Source organism: Moschus berezovskii, chromosome 2 (assembly GCF_049115385.1).
Source record: "Moschus berezovskii isolate FMDL1 chromosome 2, NW_MosBer_1.0, whole genome shotgun sequence".
NCBI classification, from domain to species: domain Eukaryota; kingdom Metazoa; phylum Chordata; class Mammalia; order Artiodactyla; family Moschidae; genus Moschus; species Moschus berezovskii.
The window spans coordinates 46,599,627-46,621,471 of NC_142461.1; the positions used below are offsets into that span (position 1 = coordinate 46,599,627).

The following is a 21,845-nucleotide window of genomic DNA, read 5'->3' on the forward strand; positions in this document are numbered from 1 at the left end:
CAAAGCTTTCTTATTCATTCATCTGGTGATGGACATCTAGGTTGCTTCCATGTCCTGGCTGTTGTAAAGAGTGCTCTGATGAACATTGGGGTACATGTGTCTCTTTCAATTCTGGTTTCCTTGGTGTATGACCAGCAGTGGGATTCCTGGGTTGTATGGCAGTTCTAGTTCCAGTTTTTTAAGGAATCTACACACTGTTCTCCATACTGGTTGTACTAGTTTGCATTCCCACCAACAGTGTAAGAGGGTTCCTTTTTCTCCGCACCCTCTCCAGCATTTATTGCTTGTAGACTTTGTGATAGCAGCCATTCTGATCAGCGTGAGATGATACCTCATAGTGGTTTTGATTTGCATTTCTCTGATAATGAATGATGTTGAGCATCTTTTCATGTGTTTGTTAGCCATCTGTATGTCTTCTTTGGAGAAATGTCTGTTTAGTTCTTTGGCCCATTTTTTGATTGGGTTGCTTATTTTTCTGGAATTGAGCTGCAGGAGTTGCTTGTATATTTTGAGATTAATTCTTTGTCAGTTGCTTCATTTGCTATTATTTTCTCCCATTCTGAAGGCTGTCTTTTCACCTTGCTTATAGTTTCCTTCGTTGTGCAAAAGCTTTTAAGTTTAATTAAGTCTAGTTTGTTTATTTTTGCTTTTATTTCCATTACTATGGGAGGTGGGTCATAGAGAATCCTGCTATGATTTCTGTCAGAGAGTGTTTTGCCTATGTTTTCCTCTAGGAGTTTTATAGTTTCTGGTTTTACATTTATATCTTTAATCCATTTTGAGTTTATTTTTGTGTATGGTGTTAGAAAGTGTTCTAGTTTCATTCTTTCACAAGTGGTTGACCAGTTTTCCTAGCACCACTTGTTAAAGAGATTGTCTGTTCTCCATTGTATATTCTTGCCTCCTTTGTCAAAGATAACCTCTGGGCTTTCTATTTTGTTCCATTGATCTATGTTTCTGTCTTTGTGCCAGTACTATACTATCTTGATGACTGTTGCTTTGTAGCATAGCCTGAAGTAAAGCAGCTTGGTTCCTCTAGTTCTATTCTTTCTTAAGATTGCTTTGGCTATTCAAGGTTTTTTGTAATACCATACAAATTGTGAAATTATTTGTTCTAGCTCTGTGAAAAATACCGTTGGTAACTTGATAGGGATTGCATTGAATCTATAGATTGCTTTAGGTAGTATACTTATTTTCACTATATTGATTCTTCCAATCCATGAACATGGTATATTTCTCCATTTATTTGTGTCATCTTTGATTTTTTCACCAGTGTTTTATAGTTTTCTACATATAGGTCTTTTGTTTCTTTAGGTAGATTTATTCCTAAGTATTTTATTCTTTTCGTTGCAATGGTGAATGGAATTGTTTCCTTAATTTCTCTGTTTTCTCTTTGTTAGTGTATAGGAATGCAAGGGATTTCTGTGTGTTAATTGTATATCCTGCAACTTTACTGTATTCATTTATTAGCTCTAGTAATTTTCTGGTGGAGTCTTTAGGGTTTTCTGTGTAGCGAATCATGTCATCTGCAAACAGTGAGAGTTTTACTTCTTCTTTTCCAATCTGGATTTCTTTTATTTCTTTTTATGCTCTGATTACTGTGGCCAAAACTTCCAAAACTATGTTGAATTGTAGTGGTGAGAGTGGGCATCCTTCTCTTGTACCTGAATTTAGGGGAAATGCTTTCAGTTTTTCACCATTGAGGATAACATTTGCTGTGGGGTTATCATATATGGCTTTTATTATGTTGAAGTATGTTGCTTATATACCTGCTTTCTGGAGGGTTTTTTTTTAAACTATAAAAGGAAGTTGAATTTTGTCAAAGGCTTTCTCTGCATCTATTGAGATAATCATATGGTTTTTATCTTTTAATTTGTTAATGTGGTGTATCACATTGATTGATTGGCAAATATTAAAGAATCCTTGCATCTTGAAAGTCCCTTGGACTTCAAGGAGATCCAACCAGTCCATCCTAAAGGAGATCAGTCCTGGGTGTTCATTGGAAGGACAGATGTTGAAGCTGAAGCGCCAGTACTTTGGCCACCTGATGTGAAGAGCTGACTCATTGGAAAAGATCTTGATGCTGGGAAAGATTGAGGGCAGGAGGAGAAGGAGATGACAGAGGATAAGATGGTTGGATGGCATCACCGCTCAATGGACATGGGTATGGGTGGACTCCGGCAGTTGGTGATGGACAGGGAGGCCTGACGTGCTGTGGGTTATTGGGTTGCAAAGAGTCGGACATGACTGAGCGACTGAACTGAACTGAACTTGCATCCCCGGGATAAAGCCCACTTGGTCATGATATATGATCTTTTGAATATGTTGTTGGATTCTGTTTGCTAGAATTTTGTTAAGGATTTTTGCATCTATGTTCATTAGTGATATTGGCCTGTAGTTTTCTTTTTTTGTGGCATCTTTGTCTGGTTTTGGTATTAGGGTGATGGTGGCCTCATAGAATGAATTTGGAAGTTTACCTTCCTCTCCAATTTTCTGGAAGAGTTTGAGTAGGACAGGTGTTAACTCTTCTCTAAATTTTTGGTAGAATTCAGCTGTGAAGCCATCTGGTGCTGGGCTTTTATTTGTTGGACAATTTCTGATTACAGTTTCAATTTCTGTGCTTGTGACGGGTCTGATAAGATCTTCTATTTCTTCCTGCTTCAGTTTTGGAAAGTTATACTTTTCTAAGATTTTGTCCATTTCTTCCAAGTTGTCCATTTTATTGGCATATAGTTGCTGATAGTAATCTCTTATGATCCTTTGCATTTCTGTGTTGTCTGTTGTGGTTTCTCCATTTTCATTTCTAATTTTGTTGATTTGCTTATTCTCCCTTTGTTTCTTGATGAGTCTGGATAATAGTTTGTCTATTTTATTTATCTTCTTGAAGAACCAGCTTTTAGCTTTGTTGATTTTTGCTATGGTCTCTTTTGTTTCTTTTGCATTTATGTCTGCCCTAATTTTTGTGATTTCTTTCCTTCTACTAACCCTGGGGTTCTTCATTTCTTCATTTTCTAGTTGCTTTAGGTGTGGAGTTAGGTCGTTTATTTGATTTCTCTCCTGTACCTTGTATTGCTATGAACTTTCCCCTTAGCACTGCTTTTACTGAATCCCATAGGTTTTGGGTTGTTGTGTTTTCATTTTCATTTGTTTCTATGCATTTTTTTTCTTTTTTGATTTCTTCTGTGATTTGTTGGTTATGTTTAGCCTCCATATGTTTGTATTTTTAAGAGTTTTTTTTTCCTGTATTTGACATCTAATCTTATTGCATTGTGATCAGAAAAAATGCTTGAGATGATTTCAATTTTTTTAAATTTATTAAGGCTAGATTTATGGCCCAGTATGTGATCTCTGAATAAGGTCCCATGTGCACTTGAGAAAAAGATGAAATTCACTGTTTTAGGGCAAAATATCCTATAGATATCAGTTAGATCTAACTGGTCTATTGTATCATTTAAAGTTTGTGTTTCCTTGCTAATTTTCTGTGTAGTTGATCTATCCATAGGTGTGAATGGGGTATTAAAGTCTCCCACTATTATTGTGTTACTGTTAATTTCCCCTTTTGTACTTGTTAGCATTTGTCTTACATATTGTGGTTGCTCCTATGTTGGGTGCATATATATTTATAATTGTTATATCTTCTTCTTGGATTGATCCTTTGATCATTATGTAGTGTCCTTCTTTGTCTCTTTTCACAGCCTTTGTTTTAAAGTCTATTTTATCTGATATGAGTATTGCTACTCCTGCTTTCTTTTGGTCTCTATTTGCGTGGAATATCTTTTTCCAGCCCTTCACTTTCAGTCTGTATGTGTCCCTTGTTTCGAGGTGGGTCTCTTGTAGACAACATATATAGGGGTCTTGTTTTTGTATCCATTCAGCCAGTCTTTGTCTTTTGGTTGGGGCATTCAACACATTTACATTTAAGGTAATTATTGATAAGTATGATCCTGTTGCCATTTACTTGATTGTTTTGGGTTCGAGTTTATACACCCTTTCTGTGTTTCCTGTCTAGAGAAGATCCTTTAGCATTTGTTGGAGAGCTGGTTTGGTGATGCTGAATTCTCTCAGCTTTTGCTTGTCTGTAAAGCTTTTGATTTCTCCTTCATATTTGAATGAGATCCTTGCTGGGTACAGTAATCTGGGCTGTAGGTTATTTTCTTTCATCACTTTAAGTATGTCCTGCCATTCCCTCCTGGCTTGAAGAGTTTCTATTGAAAGATCAGTGTTATCCTTATGGGAATCCCCTTGTGTGTTATTTGTTGTTTTTTCCCTTGCTGCTTTTAATATTTGTTCTTTGTGTTTGATCTTCATTAATTTGATTAATATGTGTGTTGGGGTGTTTTGCCTTGCATTTATCCTGTTTGGGACTCTCTGGGTTTATTGGATTTGGATGGTTATTTCCTTCCCCATTTTAGGGAAATTTTCAACTATTATTTCCTCAAGTATTTTCTCATGGTCTTTCTTTTTGTCTTCTTCTGGGACTCCTATGATTCGAATGTTGGGGCATTTAACATTGTCCCAGAGGCCTCTGAGGTTGTCCTCATCTTTTATTTCTTTTTTCCTCTCTGCTTCATTTATTTCCACTGTTCTATTTTCCACCTCACTTATCCTATCTTCTGCCTGTTATTCTACTGTTGGTTCCCTCCAGAGTGCTTTTGATCTCAGTTATTGTATTGTTCATTATTGATTGACTCTGTTATTTATTCTAGGTCCTTGTTAAACTTTTCTTGCATCTTCTCAATCCTTGTCTCCAGACTATTTATCTGTAACTCCATTTTGTTTTCAAGATTTGGGATCATTTTTACTATCATTATTCTGAATTCTTTTTCAGTTAGACTCCCTATCTCCTCCTCTTTTGTTTGGATTGATGGGCTTTTATCATGTTCCTTTACCTGCTGAATACTTCTCTGCCTTTTCATCTTGTTTAGGTTGCTGTGTTTCGGGTGGCCAGAATTTCTGTATGCTGGGCTTGTGGTTCCTCTTTATTGTGGTGGTTCCTCCCTGTGGATGGTGTTGAACGAGTGGCTTGTCAAGGTTTCCTGGTTAGGGAAGTTTGTGTCGGTATTCTGGTGGGTGGAGCTGGATCTCTTTTCTCTGGAGTGCAAGGAAGTGTCCAGTAGTGAGTTTTGAGGTGTCTGTGGGTTTGGTGTGACTTTTGGCCACCTGTATTTTTGTGCTCATGGTTATGTTCCTGCTTTGCTGGATAATTAGCTTGGTATGTCTTGCTCCAAAACTTGTTGGCTCTTGGGTGGAGCTTGGTTTCAATGTAGGTACGGAGGCTTTTGGATGAGATTTTGTTGATTAATGGTCCCTGGAGTGAGGAGTTTTCTGGTGTTCTCAAGTTTTGGATTTAGGCCTCCTGCCTCTGGCTTTCAGTCTTATAGTAGCCTCAAGACTTCTCCATCCATGTGAAAAGACATCTAGGTTAATGGTGAAAGATTCTCCACAGTGAGGGACACCCAGAGAGGTTCACAGAGTCACATGAAGAAGAGAAGAGGAGGAGGGAGATAGAGGTGACCAGGCAGAGAAGAGGGGGAATCAAAAGGTAAGAGAGCAGTCTAGCCAGTAATCAATTTCCTATTTGCTCTCCACAGTCTGGAACACTCAGAGAGGTTCACAGAGTTCCATAGAGAAGAGAAGAGGGAGGAAGGAGATGTGACCAGGAGGAGAGGAAGGGGTGTCAAAAGGAGAGAGACCAATCTAGCCTGTGATCAGTTTCTTAAGTTTTCTCCATAGCCCGGAACCTCCAAAGAGATTCAGAGTTAAGTAGAGAAGAGAAGGGGGAGGGAGGAGATAGAGGTGAGCTGGGGGAGAGGAAGGAGAGTCAAAAGGGGAGAGAGCAGTCAAGCCAGTAATCACACTCGTAAGTAAAAATGGGTACTGAAGATTGGATTCTTGAAGGTATAGAATTGATAACAAATACCAAAAAGCAAAGATTAAAAATCTAGAGTAGAGGTTAGACTCTCAAAAATACAATATTAAAAAAAACAAAATCGCAAAAATTATATGTGAAATTTTCTTCACAAATAGGGTCTTTTTTTCACGGTAATAATAGGTTTTAAAAATGAAAATTAAAAGAGTAATAAAGAACTTAAAATGATAATAGTAAAACATATCTTGGAATTACTCTGGAGCTGTTGAGGGCAGTGTGTGGTCAGTTCAGTTTCAGATAGTTCCTTGTTCCACCTTATACTTCTTCTCAAGGTCTGTAGGTCCCTTCCAATGTAGCCTGTGCTAACTATAGGGTTTTAATCTGTTGCTCCTATCACTTCCAAAGCCGTTCCCTCTTCTTTATTTTGGCTTTGTCTGTTTGCAAGTCTCTTCATTATCTAACTTCCACCCTGACACAAGAGGGTGAAGGTGGTCATTTATTTAGGCTCACTTGTTCAATTGTGCTGTGTGGAAGGAGGAACACTGCAGACAAATATCACTGGCGTGTGTGGGGAGTGCTTGCAGTGTCTGGGCCACACTGGGTTTGCCCCTGCTTACAGCGTGTGTGCTTTCCTGGTCTGCACTACTCAGGCTCCAGGTTGCTTTGCCAGGGAACTGCCTAAGGCGGGCCCTGGGTTGCGTGCACTTCCCAGATCTGTGCCACTCAGGTTCAGGTTCTTGGGTACTCCACAAAGGCACAGACTCAGCTGGGCTTGCGTTTTGTGCCCTTTCCAGGTTGGAGCAGCTCAGGAAACCAGGTGCTTGGCAAGCGCATTCTTCCCAGCTGGGTGGTGCATCTTACCACCTCCCAGTCCCAGCCGCTCGGTTTCCTGGATGAGCAGCAGGAGTGCCATCTCAGGTGTACTGTGTGTCTTCTGGGATGCTGATCTCTGGCTGCGACCCTCCTGATGGATGTCAACCGTCCAGGACCCCAAGAAGACTTGGTTAGCAACTGGGAGCCTGCTTGCAGTTTGGTAGGGGATGCTGTCTCTGAGGCCAAGTTTGCCTCTTTCCTTCTGGCTGTCGCCCGCCTGCCTCCCAGCCTCTGGTGGGGGATGGGCCAGTCCGCAGTCAGCTAACTCTCCTCTGGTATTTGCTTAGTCCTTTGTTCTGTGAGCAGGCCGGCAGTGCCTTAGGTTAGAGCTTTTCGTGGGAAAGTTCTTTCTTTCCTCTTTTTTTTTAAATTTTCCCTCTCTGGCTATCCCATGGTTTGGGTTGCTATCTCACGTTAGCTCCCTCAGATTAACCTCAGGGCATTCAGGCTCGGTCCTTACCCTAAGCAATGCAGCCCGGGCCTCCCTGTTCAGCCCCTGCTTGCTGGTGGTGGACGCAAGCGTCTGGGCTACTTCTCCCCTGGGAGTTGCAGTTAGGTGTGTAATCTGTGGGTTTTATTTATTTACTTTTTCCTCCTGGTTATGTCGCCCTCTGAGATTCCAAAACTCCCCACAGAACTGCCCGTGAGAGGGTTTCCTAGTGTTTGGAAACATCTACTCTTTTAAGACTCCCCCCACCTCCCTGCCCCGGACGGGTCTCCATCCCTAACTCTTTTGTCTCTCTTTTTATCTTTCATATTTTGTCCTGCCTCCTTTCAAAGACAATGTGCTGCAGGGGTAGTAGGTGGCGGTAGGATATGATTGGATGTTTAATATATTTTGAAGGCAGTAGCCACAGGACTTAATGCTGGCTTACACATGAAGAGGAGGAGAGAAAGGTTGACATAGGTTTCTGGTCTAACAATTCAGTAGAGGTGACACCACTACCTGAGATGAGTAAAAATAGAGAAAAGCCAAGGTTTTTTTTTTTTTGAGGGAGGAGGGGAGCAGGGAGGTAATCTAGAATCCTATTATGTATACATTAAGTTTGACATGCCTATTATATAGCTAAGTGGAAATCAATGCCCTTCTAAATATTTCTGAGGATAATATTTTGAATCTTTCCAAGGGTCATTCTCCCCCTGCATTCCTCAGAAATAGCTCTATTTACTCTGAGGTTCAATTCAGTCAGTTCAGTCACTCAGTGGTGTCCGACTCTTTGCGACCCCATGAACTGCAGCATGCCAGGCCTCCCTGTCCACCACCAACTCCCGGAGTACACCCAAACCCATGTCCATCAAGTTTGTGATGCCATCCAACCATCTCATCCTCTATCGTCCCCTTCTCTTCCTGCCCTTAATCTTTCCCAGCATCAGGGTCCCTTCCAATGAGTCAGCTCTTCGCATCAGGTGGCCAAAGTATTGGAGTTTCAGCTTCAACATCAGTCCTTCCAATGCACACCCAGGACTCATCTCCTTCAGGATGGACTGGTTGGATCTCCTTGCAGTCCAAGGGACTCTCAAGAGTCTTCTCCAACACCACAGTTCAAAAGCATCAATTCTTCTGCACTCAGCTTTCTTTATAGTCCAACTCTCACATCCATACATGACCACTGGAAAAACCATAGCCTTGGCTAGACAGACCTTTGTTGGCAAAGTAATGTCTCTGCTTTTTAATATGCTGTCTAGGTTGGTCTTACTTTCTTTCCAAGGAGTAAACATCTTTTAATTTCATGGCTGCAATCACCATCTGCAGTAATTTTGGAACCCAAAAAAATAAAGTCAGCCACTGTTTCCACTGTTTACCCATCTATCTGTCATGAAGTGATGGGACCGGATGCCATGATCTTAGTTTTCTGAATATTGAGCTTTAAGCCAACTTTTTCACTCTCCTCTTTCACTTTCATCAAGAGGCTCTTTAGTTCTTCTTCACTTTCTGCCATAGGGTGGTGTCATCTATATATCTGAGGTTATTGATATTTCTCCTGGCAATCTTGATTCCAGCTTGTGCCTCCTCCAGCCCAGTGTTTCTCATGATGTACTCTGCATACAAGGAACACCCAAAACAGGTGTTCTTTTCATTATAGGGGACTAGAAGGCAAAAGTAGGAAGTCAAGACACTCTGGGGTTAGTTCTTTTTATTATTATTGATCCTTCACTTACATATACTGATTTTCCTCACATATTTGATGAGTTTTGTTGGTTTGCTTTATGTTTGTGAATGAAGGAGTATGTTGGCTGTATAGGCATGCTCTGTGTGACAACCAAGCTTCCCTGGAGGGTATTTGGAGAAATAGCGTCAGATTTAATTTTCTTGGGCTCCAGAATCACTGCGGACAGTGACTGCAGCCACTAAAATACACTTGGTTCTTGGAAGAAAAGCTATGACAAACCTAGACAGTATATTATAAAGCAGAGACATCACTTTGCCAGTCCATATAGTCAAAGCTATGCTTTTTCCAGTAGTCATGTACGGATGTGAGAGTTGTACCATAAAGAAGGCTGAGAGCCAGAGAATTAATGTTCTTGAGCTGTGGTGCTGGAGAAGGCTCTTGCGAGTCCCTTGGACAACATGGAGATCAAACCAGTCAATCCTAAAGGAAATCAATCCTGAATATTCATTGGAAGGACTGGTGCTGAAGCTGGAACGCAAATACTTTGGCCACCATTAAGAACTGACTCACTGGAAAAGACCCTGATGCTAGGAAATATTGAAGGCAGGAGGAGAAGGGGGTGACAGAGAATGAGATGGGTAGATGGTGTCACTGACTCAACATGAGTTTGAGTAAACTCAGATAGTGAAGGACAGTGAAGCCTGGGGTGCTGCAGTTCATGGGGTCACAAAGAGTTGGACATTGACTTAGTGACTGAATTACAACTGTCCTGGATTTTTTAACTCACAAAAGTATTGGATGTTCATCTAATCAATAATATAGAGTTAACAGTAAAAGTTAATAGTGTCATCATCTTTCCTTTCTTCCAGAGTTTTCTCCCTTGAGAAAACAATGTTAACATTTTGTATCCTTTCATATATTTTTCCAGGCTTATATATTAGGGGGTAGTTTTTATTTGTGTGTGTTTTTTTTTTTCAAAAATGAGATTTTTTTTTCCTGATACTTATTCTTCCACTTCCTTGTCAGACATATTTCATTTACCTTTAATTCTTCTACTAAATTCACTTAAAGCAACAAACTTTCAAATGTTAGAATTTAAACTTTTTAAGAGAGATTATGGAAGATTCAAAGAAAAAGAAAATGAACACAAAAACAGGTGTGGAAAAGAATGAGATGTATTTGTAGAGTTCCGAGTTAGACATATTTTTCTGGAGGAGAGAAACTGTAGTGGGGAATTCTGAGATACTTGGAGAAATCATTTAGAGTCTGTCTGACGGTAGTGAATAACATAACATGGGAAGCTGCTGAAGATATAAGAATAAAGTCATGTTCAGTTCAGTTCAGTCGCTCAGTCGTGTCCAACTCTTTGCGACCCCATGAATCACAGCACGTCAGGCCTCCCTGTCTATTACCAACTCCCGGAGTTCACTCAAACTCATGTCCATTGAGTCGGTGATGCCATCTAGCCATTTCATTCTCTGTCGTCCCCTTCTCCTCCTGCCCCCAATCCCTCCCAACATCAGAGTCTTTTCCAGTGAGTCAACTCTTTGCATGAAGTGGCCAAAGTATTGGAGTTTCAGCTTTAGCATCAGTTCTACCAGTGAACACCCAGGACTGATCTCCTTTTATTGACTGCTTAATATTAACAAATACTTAAACCAAAGTATCTATGAAAGCATCATTCATTGAATTATTTTAACTGACTTGATATATAATGAAGCATCTACAGACTAAAGGAGACAGTGTATAGAAAAGTGGTTTATAATACTAAGTGTTCTACAAAGAGATGGTATCGTTTTCTCTAAATGGGTTGGAAGTGTACATGCCTCTTATGATATTTTCAAAGCACCATTGTCTTTCACTGCAGTTTTCATTGTGTGGTAGTAGGCACATCAGATGAAAATTTAGAATGCCTAGGATTTAATCTGGTAATTTAGGGCAGTAACTTCAACTGCAGATTCTTGTGTAAAACAAAGAGTAGGTCTTGATTATCTCTAAAGTGTCTTCTGAGCTTCCCAGGTGGTGCTGTGGTTAAGAATCTGCCTGCCAATGCAGGAGACGCAAGAGATGTGTTCAGTCTCTGGGTTGGGAAGATCCCCAGAGTAGGAAATAACACCCTACTCCAGTATTCTAGCCTGGAAAATTCCATGCGCATAGGAGTCTGGCAGGCTACAGAGCAGGAGGCCACAAAGAGCTGGACGTGACTGAGCACACACTCATACAAAGTGTCTTCCATCTCCCAAAATTCAGTGTTTCTGTAATTTTCCTGTACACCTTGACTTAGCAGTATTTCCTTAGGCAGTAGTTACCCATTTAACAATTACAGGTTGAGAGTCATTGAAATTGTTGTCTCAATATAATATCATTGGCATTGACATTGAAGTCGCTCAGTCATGTCCAACACTTTGCGACCCCATGGACTGTAGCCTACCAGGCTCCTCCGTCCATGAAATTTTCCAGGCAAGCGTACTGGAGTGGGTTGCCATTTCCTTCTCCAGGAGATCTTCCTGACCCAGGGATTGAACCCAGGTCTCCTGCATCGTAGGCAGACGCTTTACCGTCTGGGCCACCAGGGAAGTCCCAATATAATATCAGATGCCACTTATTATCTAAAGCATTTCACAACCTTTTAAAACTAGATTACTTTTGTTTTAACAGTTCTGTTTTCTTTTCTACTTTTGTTTCTGCTTAAAGTTGCTGAGCATTATTTTGGTTTTACAGATTCAATAGAGAGAGTGTTGTAGTGTCCGGGAAGTGAAGATTATTATATATGTCTGATATAAACTTCTTTTGATTATTAGCAAATTACAGTAGTTATGAGTAAAATATTTCTTTAGTTTTCAAAATGTTTAATATCTTTTAATAACTATTGAATGAGTAAAATTGCCTTGGGAAATATCCTTTCATTACAAGCAGTCTAAAATTAAAACTTCTCTTTTTATAAGGTGGTTTTCTCACCAAAAGAATATATTTCACCACGTTTCAAACCAGAATATACAGAATTCAAACCAGCATATCAGGTAGGTCCTGAGTTTTCTTATCGCAATAGCAATTATACTTAATAATAGGTTTCTCTAATACTTTGTATAATTCAGTGGTTCCAAAACCAGACCTATCTTTGGAAACACACCTATCTTTACAAAAATACACATTCCCAGGTCCCACCTCTGACCTAATAGATCTCAATTTGGAAATGGAGCCTGGAATTTGTATTTTTCAAAAAAACACAGGGATTCTGATGCTGTCGCCTGGGTATCAATTAACATTTGAAAACCATATGAACTAAAACAAATACTAGGTTGATTATTTCACATTTTGCCTTTTAAATTGAATAATAGAGAAGTTGTATGAACAAAGAGTTTGAATAAGAGACTTCATTTTGAAAGGCTATTTCAATAATAGAATAGCCTGATCTCAGAGCTACAAAATTGCCTGTAACTATTACACTGACATTTCACTGTACTTTGGAACTTTTTGTACTGTTTTCTACAGTTTCTGAGGCATATATGATATATATCAAACAGCAAGATTCTACTGTAACATACTAAGGTCATCACTGTTTAAATTCTCAAATGATCTTTGTTCCCAAATCAATCATTAATAAATACTTTTAATGGAATATCTATTACTTGCTTTGCATTTTAAAAGTTACCCCCATTACTACTAAAATATTTGTATGGATAGGACTTAGATTATGATGTTAGCTTTTGTCTAAGTAAATTCAGTTAACACTGGAAATGGAGTTCTTAAAGAAAAACTGTTGATGAGTGCCTTTTAAGTGTTCAAAATCTTTCAGATAGAAAAAAAGCTCTTGAACACAACATAGTATAAGCATTAGGAATTGGAAAATTTTGCACTATATTCTCATTATTATTACTCCAACTTTAAATATTTTAAAATAATTAAAGTTGGTTTTCTCTTGGTAAAAAGGTAGGAAGATGAATAAATTGGAAGATTGCTCAAAGAAAATTAAGTAGAAATTTTATTATAAATTTCAAATGTTTCAGAATTTCTTACCTTTTTTTAAATATTATAATTCCAGAAATTCAACATCAAGAATGGTTTTGATCCTTTTCTAAGGAATATAAACAACAAAATGTCAGTTCAAAAAAGGAAAGACCAAGATATGCTCAAATGTAGAAATAGTTTAAGTGAGGAGATTATAGAGCATGAAGATCAAGATCCTCCTTACCCAACACATTCAAAAACTGCAAGACCTGCTAATAACACCTGGCCCCATAATCTTGATATCATTTCAATAAAGGCTTTAGACACTAAGAATAAGTTAGCTGATGATCCCAGTATCACCACAGTAAAGACTTCAGACCCTAAGAATAATGTGGCCCATGATGCAGGTATCATCACAATAAAGACTCTAGACACTAAGAGTAATTTAGCTCATCATCCTAGTATCACCACAATAAAGACTTTAGACACTAAGAATATGTTACAAGAAAGACTACCACATGTTTCTTTACCAAACTTTGAGGGAGACTCATCAGTGACTGGAAAAGTAAATGTACATAAATGTCGCCTCTCAAAATCATTAAGTATTACTTCCCAAATAGAAAATTTAAAACAATCAATGGTGCTCAAGTCAATTTTAAGTAAAAATCTGCAAGACCTTTCAGATAGATTATTTTCTACACCAGGTGTTTCTATGGACCCTGAAGCAAGAAAGAAAAGTTACAGTTCTCCACTTCTGGTTATCCATGATGAACAACCAAGTAGTTTGGAATATAAAGTATTTGAAAAAATTCAAGATTTAAGTAACCAGCTTTCAGAAGGAGGCATTTTAAATTCCAAGTCTCTTTTAAGTCAAATAATTAAAAATATTCCCCCAGATTCACTTTCAGAAGGCAGACCAGGAAATTCTCCTGAGGCAGAAGAGGAACCTGTCTCTGAAAAACACTTACAGCCTGGTGAGATAGATTTTCCAATTAAAAAAAAGAGTAGTTTCAAAAAGAAACATTCAAAAAGCGAAATATCTAGCTCCAAACCAGATCTGAATAGCCTTGTATATGATTATGTTATAAAGCAAATATTCACTGCACCAATCTTCTCAGAGTTGGCGAAAGGAGTGAAAGAAGCGAGTGAGACACAGATAGACTCGCAGAGTCAGTTACCCACAGCTTGGGAGAGTTCACTCTCTTCCAATGCTCTAGTTCCCCACTATGAAGAAAGCAATAATGAAACAGAATTTCCACAAGCCACTTCTGTTATAAGCCAGATAATACAGGCATTTCCTGTAGATACTCTTTTAGAATCAGGGATAATCAAAGTGATGGAATTAGATAAAGAATACCAGAAAGGTTTTTTGCTAGATACAGAGACAGCTTTTGCTGAAGAAAAGCCAAAGGATTCCACAGAGTATTATTCAGAAATCAGAGGCAAAGCAGAACCTCTTTCAGACCAGAATTCAACCATCATTCACCAAGAAACCACTTCTTCTTTTAAAAGAGTTGAATTCATAGACAAAGGCCAAAATACATCCCCACATGATTCAAAATACCAGTCGACACCAGATAAAAAACCAGATTTGCCAAGAAATGGTCAGAGACTTGATAGAGAAGAAAATGATACAAGTTCTACTTTAGAAAACTTAAGTACCTCATTAATGGGTAAACTTAATGACTCTGATGTAATAATGTTAAAATCTTTTTTGAAAAACATATTTAACTTTTTTTTCAAATATAATCAATCTGAAAAGAGACCACCAGAAAAAGAATTAGAAAGACTAATTCAACATCCTTTTCCAAATAAGGCAGAAGACCTTGAAGAAACTGAAGAGAATTTTGATAGAGCAGACAAATTGGACAGAAAACCTGTTTTGAATCCAAATCTGCATATATTTCTAGAAGAACTCTCAGAGTCAGAAATAAAAAATTTAAAATCTGAATTAAGTAAACATATCCAGCATTACCTTGTAGAAAAGCTTTCAGAATCAGGATATATCACCAAAGAAGACTTACCAAAAATCTATCAAAATCTGTATTTGATGAATGAGAAAGTAGAACCAAAAGGACAAAATAGTTTTCTGGAGAAATATTCAGAAACTGTAAAAGAAATCATGTCTTTTATAAATAATTTTAATCATCATTTCATAGATAAACATTTGGAAATAAAACTAAGATCTTTTTTAAATGAAATTCTCCAAAACTATTTCCTGAAAAACCTTTCAGACAACAGTTTATTTAAAGAGACAGAATCTGACCCTATATGCTCAAAAGTATCTTCTCTAAGAGCTGAAAGTGCCTCACTATCTTTCCAGGAGTTAGGACAAGATACTTCAAGCAGGAGTTTTGAAAGTAGACTTGAAATAAACATGAAATATCCCTTAAATAAATCTCTACAAAACTATCTTATAGCTTTATCAGAAAATGAAATCTTAGATCTAAAAGCTGATTTAAGCAAATACCTCCAGAGCCTTTTTATAGAAAAACTGTCAAAATCAGGACTAATCACAGAAAGGCAATTAGAGGGGATAAGTCAGCACATAAATTCGGTTAATTTTAGTTCCACACCACTAAAATGTATAAAGCCAGATTTGTCTTTAAGAGATGAAAATCAGTTTGTGGAGGAGCATTCAGAAAAGAAAAATAAATATTCAAAGATTGCTCAGAAAACCACTTTACAAAAAGTTCCTGAGGATAGACTTGTAGAAACAGAGTTGACCAAAAAGGAAGAAAAAGAAGTTTTTTCCTTAGTAAATATTAAAGAAAATCCACCAATAATTCAGGAACAGAAAAGACATTCTCAAGAAGCTAAAATAATGAGATTAATTAAAGTACAACCCTGTTCCCACAAAAACACTCAAGTGATTCCACTAAATAAGTCTTCAGAAAGACTTACAGATACAGTGCCTAAGAAAAAAAAGAAAGAACATGGTTTCATGCAGTTTCCTCATGAAGAAAATTTTGAATTTAAAACAGAGACTCAAGACCCACATAACTGGAGTGGTAAATCAAAAATAACTCAATCAAAGGCTTGCTTTGAAAAGACACTAAAAATGAAGTCTCTTGACAAAAAGGATCACAATAACACCTATAAGTTGATGGTACAGGAAAAACCTGAAGCAGTATTGTCACCATATCAAAGAATTCCTAATTGCAAGATGCCAAATGAAGATGTGGAATATGTAAACAAATTCACTTTTCCTTCCAGGCAAAATAATAATCTAACTTGCCTCAATTCAGAGGCTGGAGAGAAATTAACGTTAGAAGACCAGTATCGTCAGAGATTAAAAAGAAATAATAACAATAATAAAAAACAACATTTAGAAATATTTGCACATTACAAAGAAGAAATACAAACCCTTTACACCAAACCAAATGAACCTTGCAACGAAAAATGTGCCTGGGTGCCTGAATCACAACTGCTTAAAATTTTGATAGCTGAGAAAAACTCAAAACCATCTCTCTTCCCGGAAGTACTAAAGAGAGAAAATCTAAAGCCCAAGGTCCGAAAAGAAAGAGATCGTGTCAGCAAACAAAAAAAGTCATTTAACAAGATAGTTAGTGTATTACCAACTACACCACCCAGCACAGGAATCCATCTAAGAAAATCTGCTCCAAGGACATTGCTTCATTGGACTGCAAGAAGAACTACACATGTAATAATATTTTTCTAAGTCTTTTATTTCTTTATTTGGCAAAGTTCTTTAGCTAATGTAGAGTGTATGTGTCTTCATGCAAGTATGTGTGTAACCTTAATTGCCCCCAAAATATACAGACCTCCAAATTTAAAAACATTCTGACATTCAGATATCACCTTGCCTCATTCAAATGGTAGTCAGAAAACCAACAGACTGTTAACATACTTAGTGCCTTTGTATAAAATAGACAAAAGGGACCCCCCCACCCCAGATGATGAATTAGAAAAAAGTACTCTTTCCTCCAGGCCAACTCCAGGCTGACACAGCACAGCCTGCACAGAGTACACAGTTATGTGTATGAAGACTGGCTGTTTCAGCCCTGACTGACCCCTCAGCTAGAGGCTGTTATGCACCCACAACCTGTGCAACCACGGGCAGTGGCTGTATACTACAGAAAGGCTGGGATTGACCTTTCATGGAAATATAATATATAGTCTTTTATCAGATCGCTTAATTTTGTTTTTGAAACAAATATGAAGCTCCTATTACATGCCAGTTTTTCTTCTAAGCCTTAGAGAGATGCAGAATTTAGTCTCTTGAATTATGAATTACAGTTTAATTTAGCTGCTGCTGCTGCTGCCAAGTCGCTTCAGTTGTGTCCGACTCTGTGCGACCCCATAGACGGCAGCCCACCAGGCTCCGCCGTCCCTGGGATTCCCCAGGCAAGAACACTGGAGTGGGTTGCCATTTCCTTCTCCAGTGTGTGAAAGTGAAAAGTGAAAGTGAAGTCACTCAGTCGTGTCCGACTCTTCGCGACCCCATGGACCGCAGCCCACCAGGCTCCTCCGTCCATGGGATTTTCCAGGCAAGAGTACTGGAGTGGGGTGCCAGCGCCCTCTCCGAATTTAGCTTCTACTCTTCTTTTTTCCATCACCACCCCTCTGCCTTGTGCTGAGAAACATGGGAATTCAAATCTATTTTTGATACTAACATAAAGCTATTAGGAAGGTACCTCTGCTACCTGACTTTATACAAACCATGCAAAAGCAGTTAAAATCTAGGAATGGAAGAGACTTATTTTAATTTTCTGGAACATTGCTCTTCTCTGTTAGTATATATAAATAGGCATGACCCACAGTTGGGAAAACACAAATTCTAAAATGACATAATATTGATAATTTGATGTGCATAACTATCTTTGAATGAGAAAATAGAAATCAAATTATTAGCTTTAGTAGACAGTAAGGCAAATCAGTCGCAGGGTAAATATTATCAACATAGCTTATTCTCTCAACTTTGGATTTCGCTTTTCTAAATTCAGTAATTTAACAAGTGTGTGCGTGCATGTACAGGAAAAAGGAAGTAAAAGGTGTTCATAATTTTTGGAGAGGGAAGACTTTCTGAAGTTCCTTCAGATAAGTGCAATCTTTAATATCACTTTTCCAAACAAAATAAGAAATTATGTTTGTGTTGCTGCTGCTAAGTCATTTCAGTCGTGTCCGACTCTGTGTGACCCCATAGATGGAAGTCCACCAGGCTCCCCTGTCTGGGATTCTCCAGGCAAGAACACCAGAGTGGGTGTTCAGTTCAGTTCAGTTCAGTTCAGTCGCTCAGTCGTGTCCGACTCTCCGCGACCCCATGAATTACAGCACGCCAGGCCTCCCTGTCCATCACCAACTCCCGGAGTTCACTCAAACTCATGTCCACAGAGTCGGTGATGCCATCCAGCCATCTCATTCTCCGTCGTCCCCTTCTCCTCCCGCCCCCAACCTTTCCCAGCATCAGAGTCTTTTCCAGTGAGTCAACTCGTCGCATGAGGTGGCCAAAGTATTGCAGTTTCAGCTTTAGCATCAGTCCCTCCAATGAACATCCAGGATTGATCTCCTCTAGAATGGACTGGTTGGATCTCCTTGCAGTATAAGGGACTCTCAAGAGTCTTCTCCAACACCACAGTTCAAAAGCATCGATTCTTCGGCGGTCAGCCTTCTTCACAGTCCAACTCTCACATCCATACATGACCACGGGAAAAACCATTGCCTTGACTAGACGGACCTTGGTTGGCAAAGTAGTGGGTGTTAGGTTGCCCTAATTCTTCTTAGTCCTGCCTAAGTTCTTCTTACCTGCCAGTTGTATTAATCTACTCCCACCTTCTCACCAGATCAAAGCAGGCTTATTCCCTTGGAGTGCAAGGTTTTAAGTGACAAACTGCTCAAACTGCAGAGTTTACGCTAATCTGAGAAATGACTAGTAACTCCATACCCTCCTATGGGTACTTATAGACTATTATATTTTTAATATAGTCATATTATACAGATTTGAAAAAAAAAGGAAAACAAAGACCATAATCCCACCATCCTAAAACAACCATCATTTAAAAAAAATTGTGGCATATTTCCTTCCAGTTACTTTCTTAAATGTAACATTTGTTTAGTCTCAGAATGTACCCAAAGTTTTTTAATATTTTAGACTCAGTGGACATCAGCTTGAATAAACTCTGGGAGATAGTGAAGGACAGGGAAGCCTGGCATGCTGCAGTCATGGGGTTGCAAAGAGCCAGACATGACTTAGCCACTGAATAACAACAAAAATCACAATAAACATAACCATATAGATGCTGAGCTCTGCATGTGTGTGTATGGATATATCAAAGAAGGTGTTAATTTTTAAAGAATGTTTAGATTTAAAAAGTGAAATGAGTTCATAATTTATATTTGGGGTTGGGGAAGAGCTAATTTAGAGGAGAATTAAAGGAGGGCTGGCTTTGCCTAGGAGTCTAACCCTGAAGATAGCTCCCTTAAGATTTCTGGTTTCCAGCTTCATATCTTGCATCTCTTTTGAAACAACAGATTCTTTGAAACAATAAGATTATTTAAAGTATGGTTTCTGTGGTATCTGATGGCAGGCCTTGAATGTAGGGTCTGAATTTAGGGACCATCTATAAAACATTTGAATGCTCTCATTCTTTGTTGATATTATAAACTTTAGTCTTTGTAAATCTAAAATGTACTCTTAAGAAATCTAACTCACCAACTTGATCTTTTATTTTAATGTTTAGGATTGTTCGGATAGATTTGAGGAATTACATGTGACTTCCTTTAAGCATCTTGAAAATGCAAAATCAAGAGCAAGGCTTTTAGAAAAGAGCCCAGATGATAGCCATAATCAGTTCAAACGTTTTGCAAGACCATATACTGCTCCAGAGGTTAACAAAAGAGGAGAAAGCTACACTGGAAAATTTACAAGTCCTCGAATGATTTCAGCAGGCTTAGTTCATATAAATGACTCAATCCCAGAGTATGAAATCCATAAAATGTGGCCAAAAAAAAAATTTAAAAGAGAATATTGAAAAATGTTCGCTCACTTGTGATATTATCCAAATGTTAAACAGTTCAGAGTGATATATGAGGCCAACAGGATAGCATTTTTCCAATTAGCAAAATGGTTTGGAGATCAGTCCTTTTTGTGTGATAGGAGTCAGTAACCAAATTTCATCTTGTTAGAACCATTTTGTTTTAATTAAAACGAAAAAGAAACACTTTTGATGTAAATGTGTTTTTGTTTATGAACCTTAGGGAAAAAACTTAGAAATATGTATTCATTAGTAAAGTTTTATTTCCCAGCTTTTCCCCTTTCCACTATTCTCTTATTTCCCAAATCTTTGCTATGCTCTAAATTATCCCTGACCACCCAGTTTCAGGGTCTCTATTTGCAGTTATGTAGGTTTAGCCTTTGGTATGAATATACTTTAACTCTTAAGCTCTAGATTCAATAGTATGCAACTCCATGGGCCTGTAAAACATCTATTAATTTCAATATCATCTGATATTACAGCTTTTTATACTACAAAGATAATAAAAAACAGGTTTAATAATACTAAGACCTGAGGCATCTAATACACTGGAGTGACTTTCTAACTTTGACTATGAAACAGCTTCTTTGATAACACAGAACTCAGGAAGAAACTGTATAAAACAGAAACTGCATTAAAGTATCTAGCTAATCAGCATAGGATTTAAACCAAGAGATTGGTTCTATTCTTACCAAATATAATATCTGAATATTGTTAAACTTTGGTTTACTCTAGAAAAGTAAGAATTTCAATTTATAGAATTTTTGTCAAGTTTCCATTTTCTACCATAAATCATAAAGTCTATGGAGTTCAAATAGAATTAGCTGATGGAAAACATTAATTCTTGATCACTCATTTAATAGCATAATCAAAGTAGTAATTTTGGGAGGGAGACCAAGAATTTCTAGCAGTTCTCAAAGTTGCCAGCGCATGTACCAATCAGAGTATGACTGGGAAAGCACAAATACCCTTGGATCTTCCAAGAAGAGGGAACATAGGGAATTGGTTTCATGGGTAATGGAAAACAAGGCTAAGAAGCTAAAAGGGATGCTGTGGCAATCCAGAGATCGACAAGAGGAGAAAATACCACCCCTCAGGACATCAGGAAGAAGTGATGTTCTCTCTCCTTCTGTTCTCTCTCCTTCTGTCCTCTGAAAGTGTTAGTCGCTCAGTCATGTTCAGCTCTTTGCGACCCCATGGGCTGTAGCCTCTGTCCAAGGAATTCTCCAGGCAAGAATACTGGAGTGGGTTGCCATTCCCTTCTCCAGGGAATCTTCCCAACCCAGGGCTCGAACCTGGATCTCCCGCATTGCAGGCAGATTCTTTACCATCTGAGCCATCAGGGAAGTGCTGGAAACTGGGAGAGTGAGGGAGCATGGGACGTTTAGTTTCCAGTGAGGCAGAGCAGGGGAAGCATGGAGAAATGTATTTGATAGCTAAAAGGCAAGTACACAATACTTATGCAGAAAACCATTGATTTAGCTTGCAGTAAGGCCTTCCCTGGTAGCTCAGCCGGTAAAGAGTCTGCCTGCAGTACAGGAGACCCCACTTTGACTCTTGGGTTGGGAAGATCCCCTGAAGAAGGGATAGATTACCCAGTAAAATATTCTTGGGCTTCCCTGATGGCTCAGATGGTAAAGAATCCACCTGCAATGCAGGAGACCTGGGTTGGGAAGATCCCCTGGAAAAGGGAACGGCTATGCACTCCAGGATTCTTGGCTGCAGAATTCCATGGACAGAGGAGCCTGGCAGGTTACAGTCCATACGGTCGCAAAGTTGGACATGATTGAGTGACTTTCACTACTACTAGCTTGCAGTAAAGGAGGAAATAACTTACTGGATGGAAATCTCAAGTCACTTTGCCTCATTAAAGTTTTAATGGCAATACTGTGACACAGTCAAAAATCTCCTACCATGGAAACAAATTTTTTTCGTCTTTTTAAAAAACAGCAAAAGCAGAAGACCCATGCCCTTTATTCAAAGAATCCCTTAAATATTTATTAAATGTCTAATGCCAAACATTTTGCTAAACACTATATACTCATGAAT

The 21,845-nt window shown here is 38.5% G+C and overlaps 1 protein-coding gene across 1 annotated transcript in view; it reads left to right on the forward strand.

Moving 5' to 3' along the window:
- CATSPERT (catsper channel auxiliary subunit tau) overlaps window positions 1-19,793 on the forward strand; it is a 144,664-nt gene extending 124,871 nt beyond the window's left edge. Inside the window, exons 14-17 of the mRNA XM_088828336.1 lie at window positions 11,799-11,871; window positions 12,888-13,154; window positions 13,251-16,465; window positions 19,503-19,793. Coding sequence (XP_088684462.1) covers window positions 11,799-11,871; window positions 12,888-13,154; window positions 13,251-16,465; window positions 19,503-19,793 — 3,846 coding nt within the window. The remainder of the gene's footprint in view (window positions 1-11,798; window positions 11,872-12,887; window positions 13,155-13,250; window positions 16,466-19,502) is intronic.
- Window positions 19,794-21,845: the final 2,052 nt, after the last annotated feature.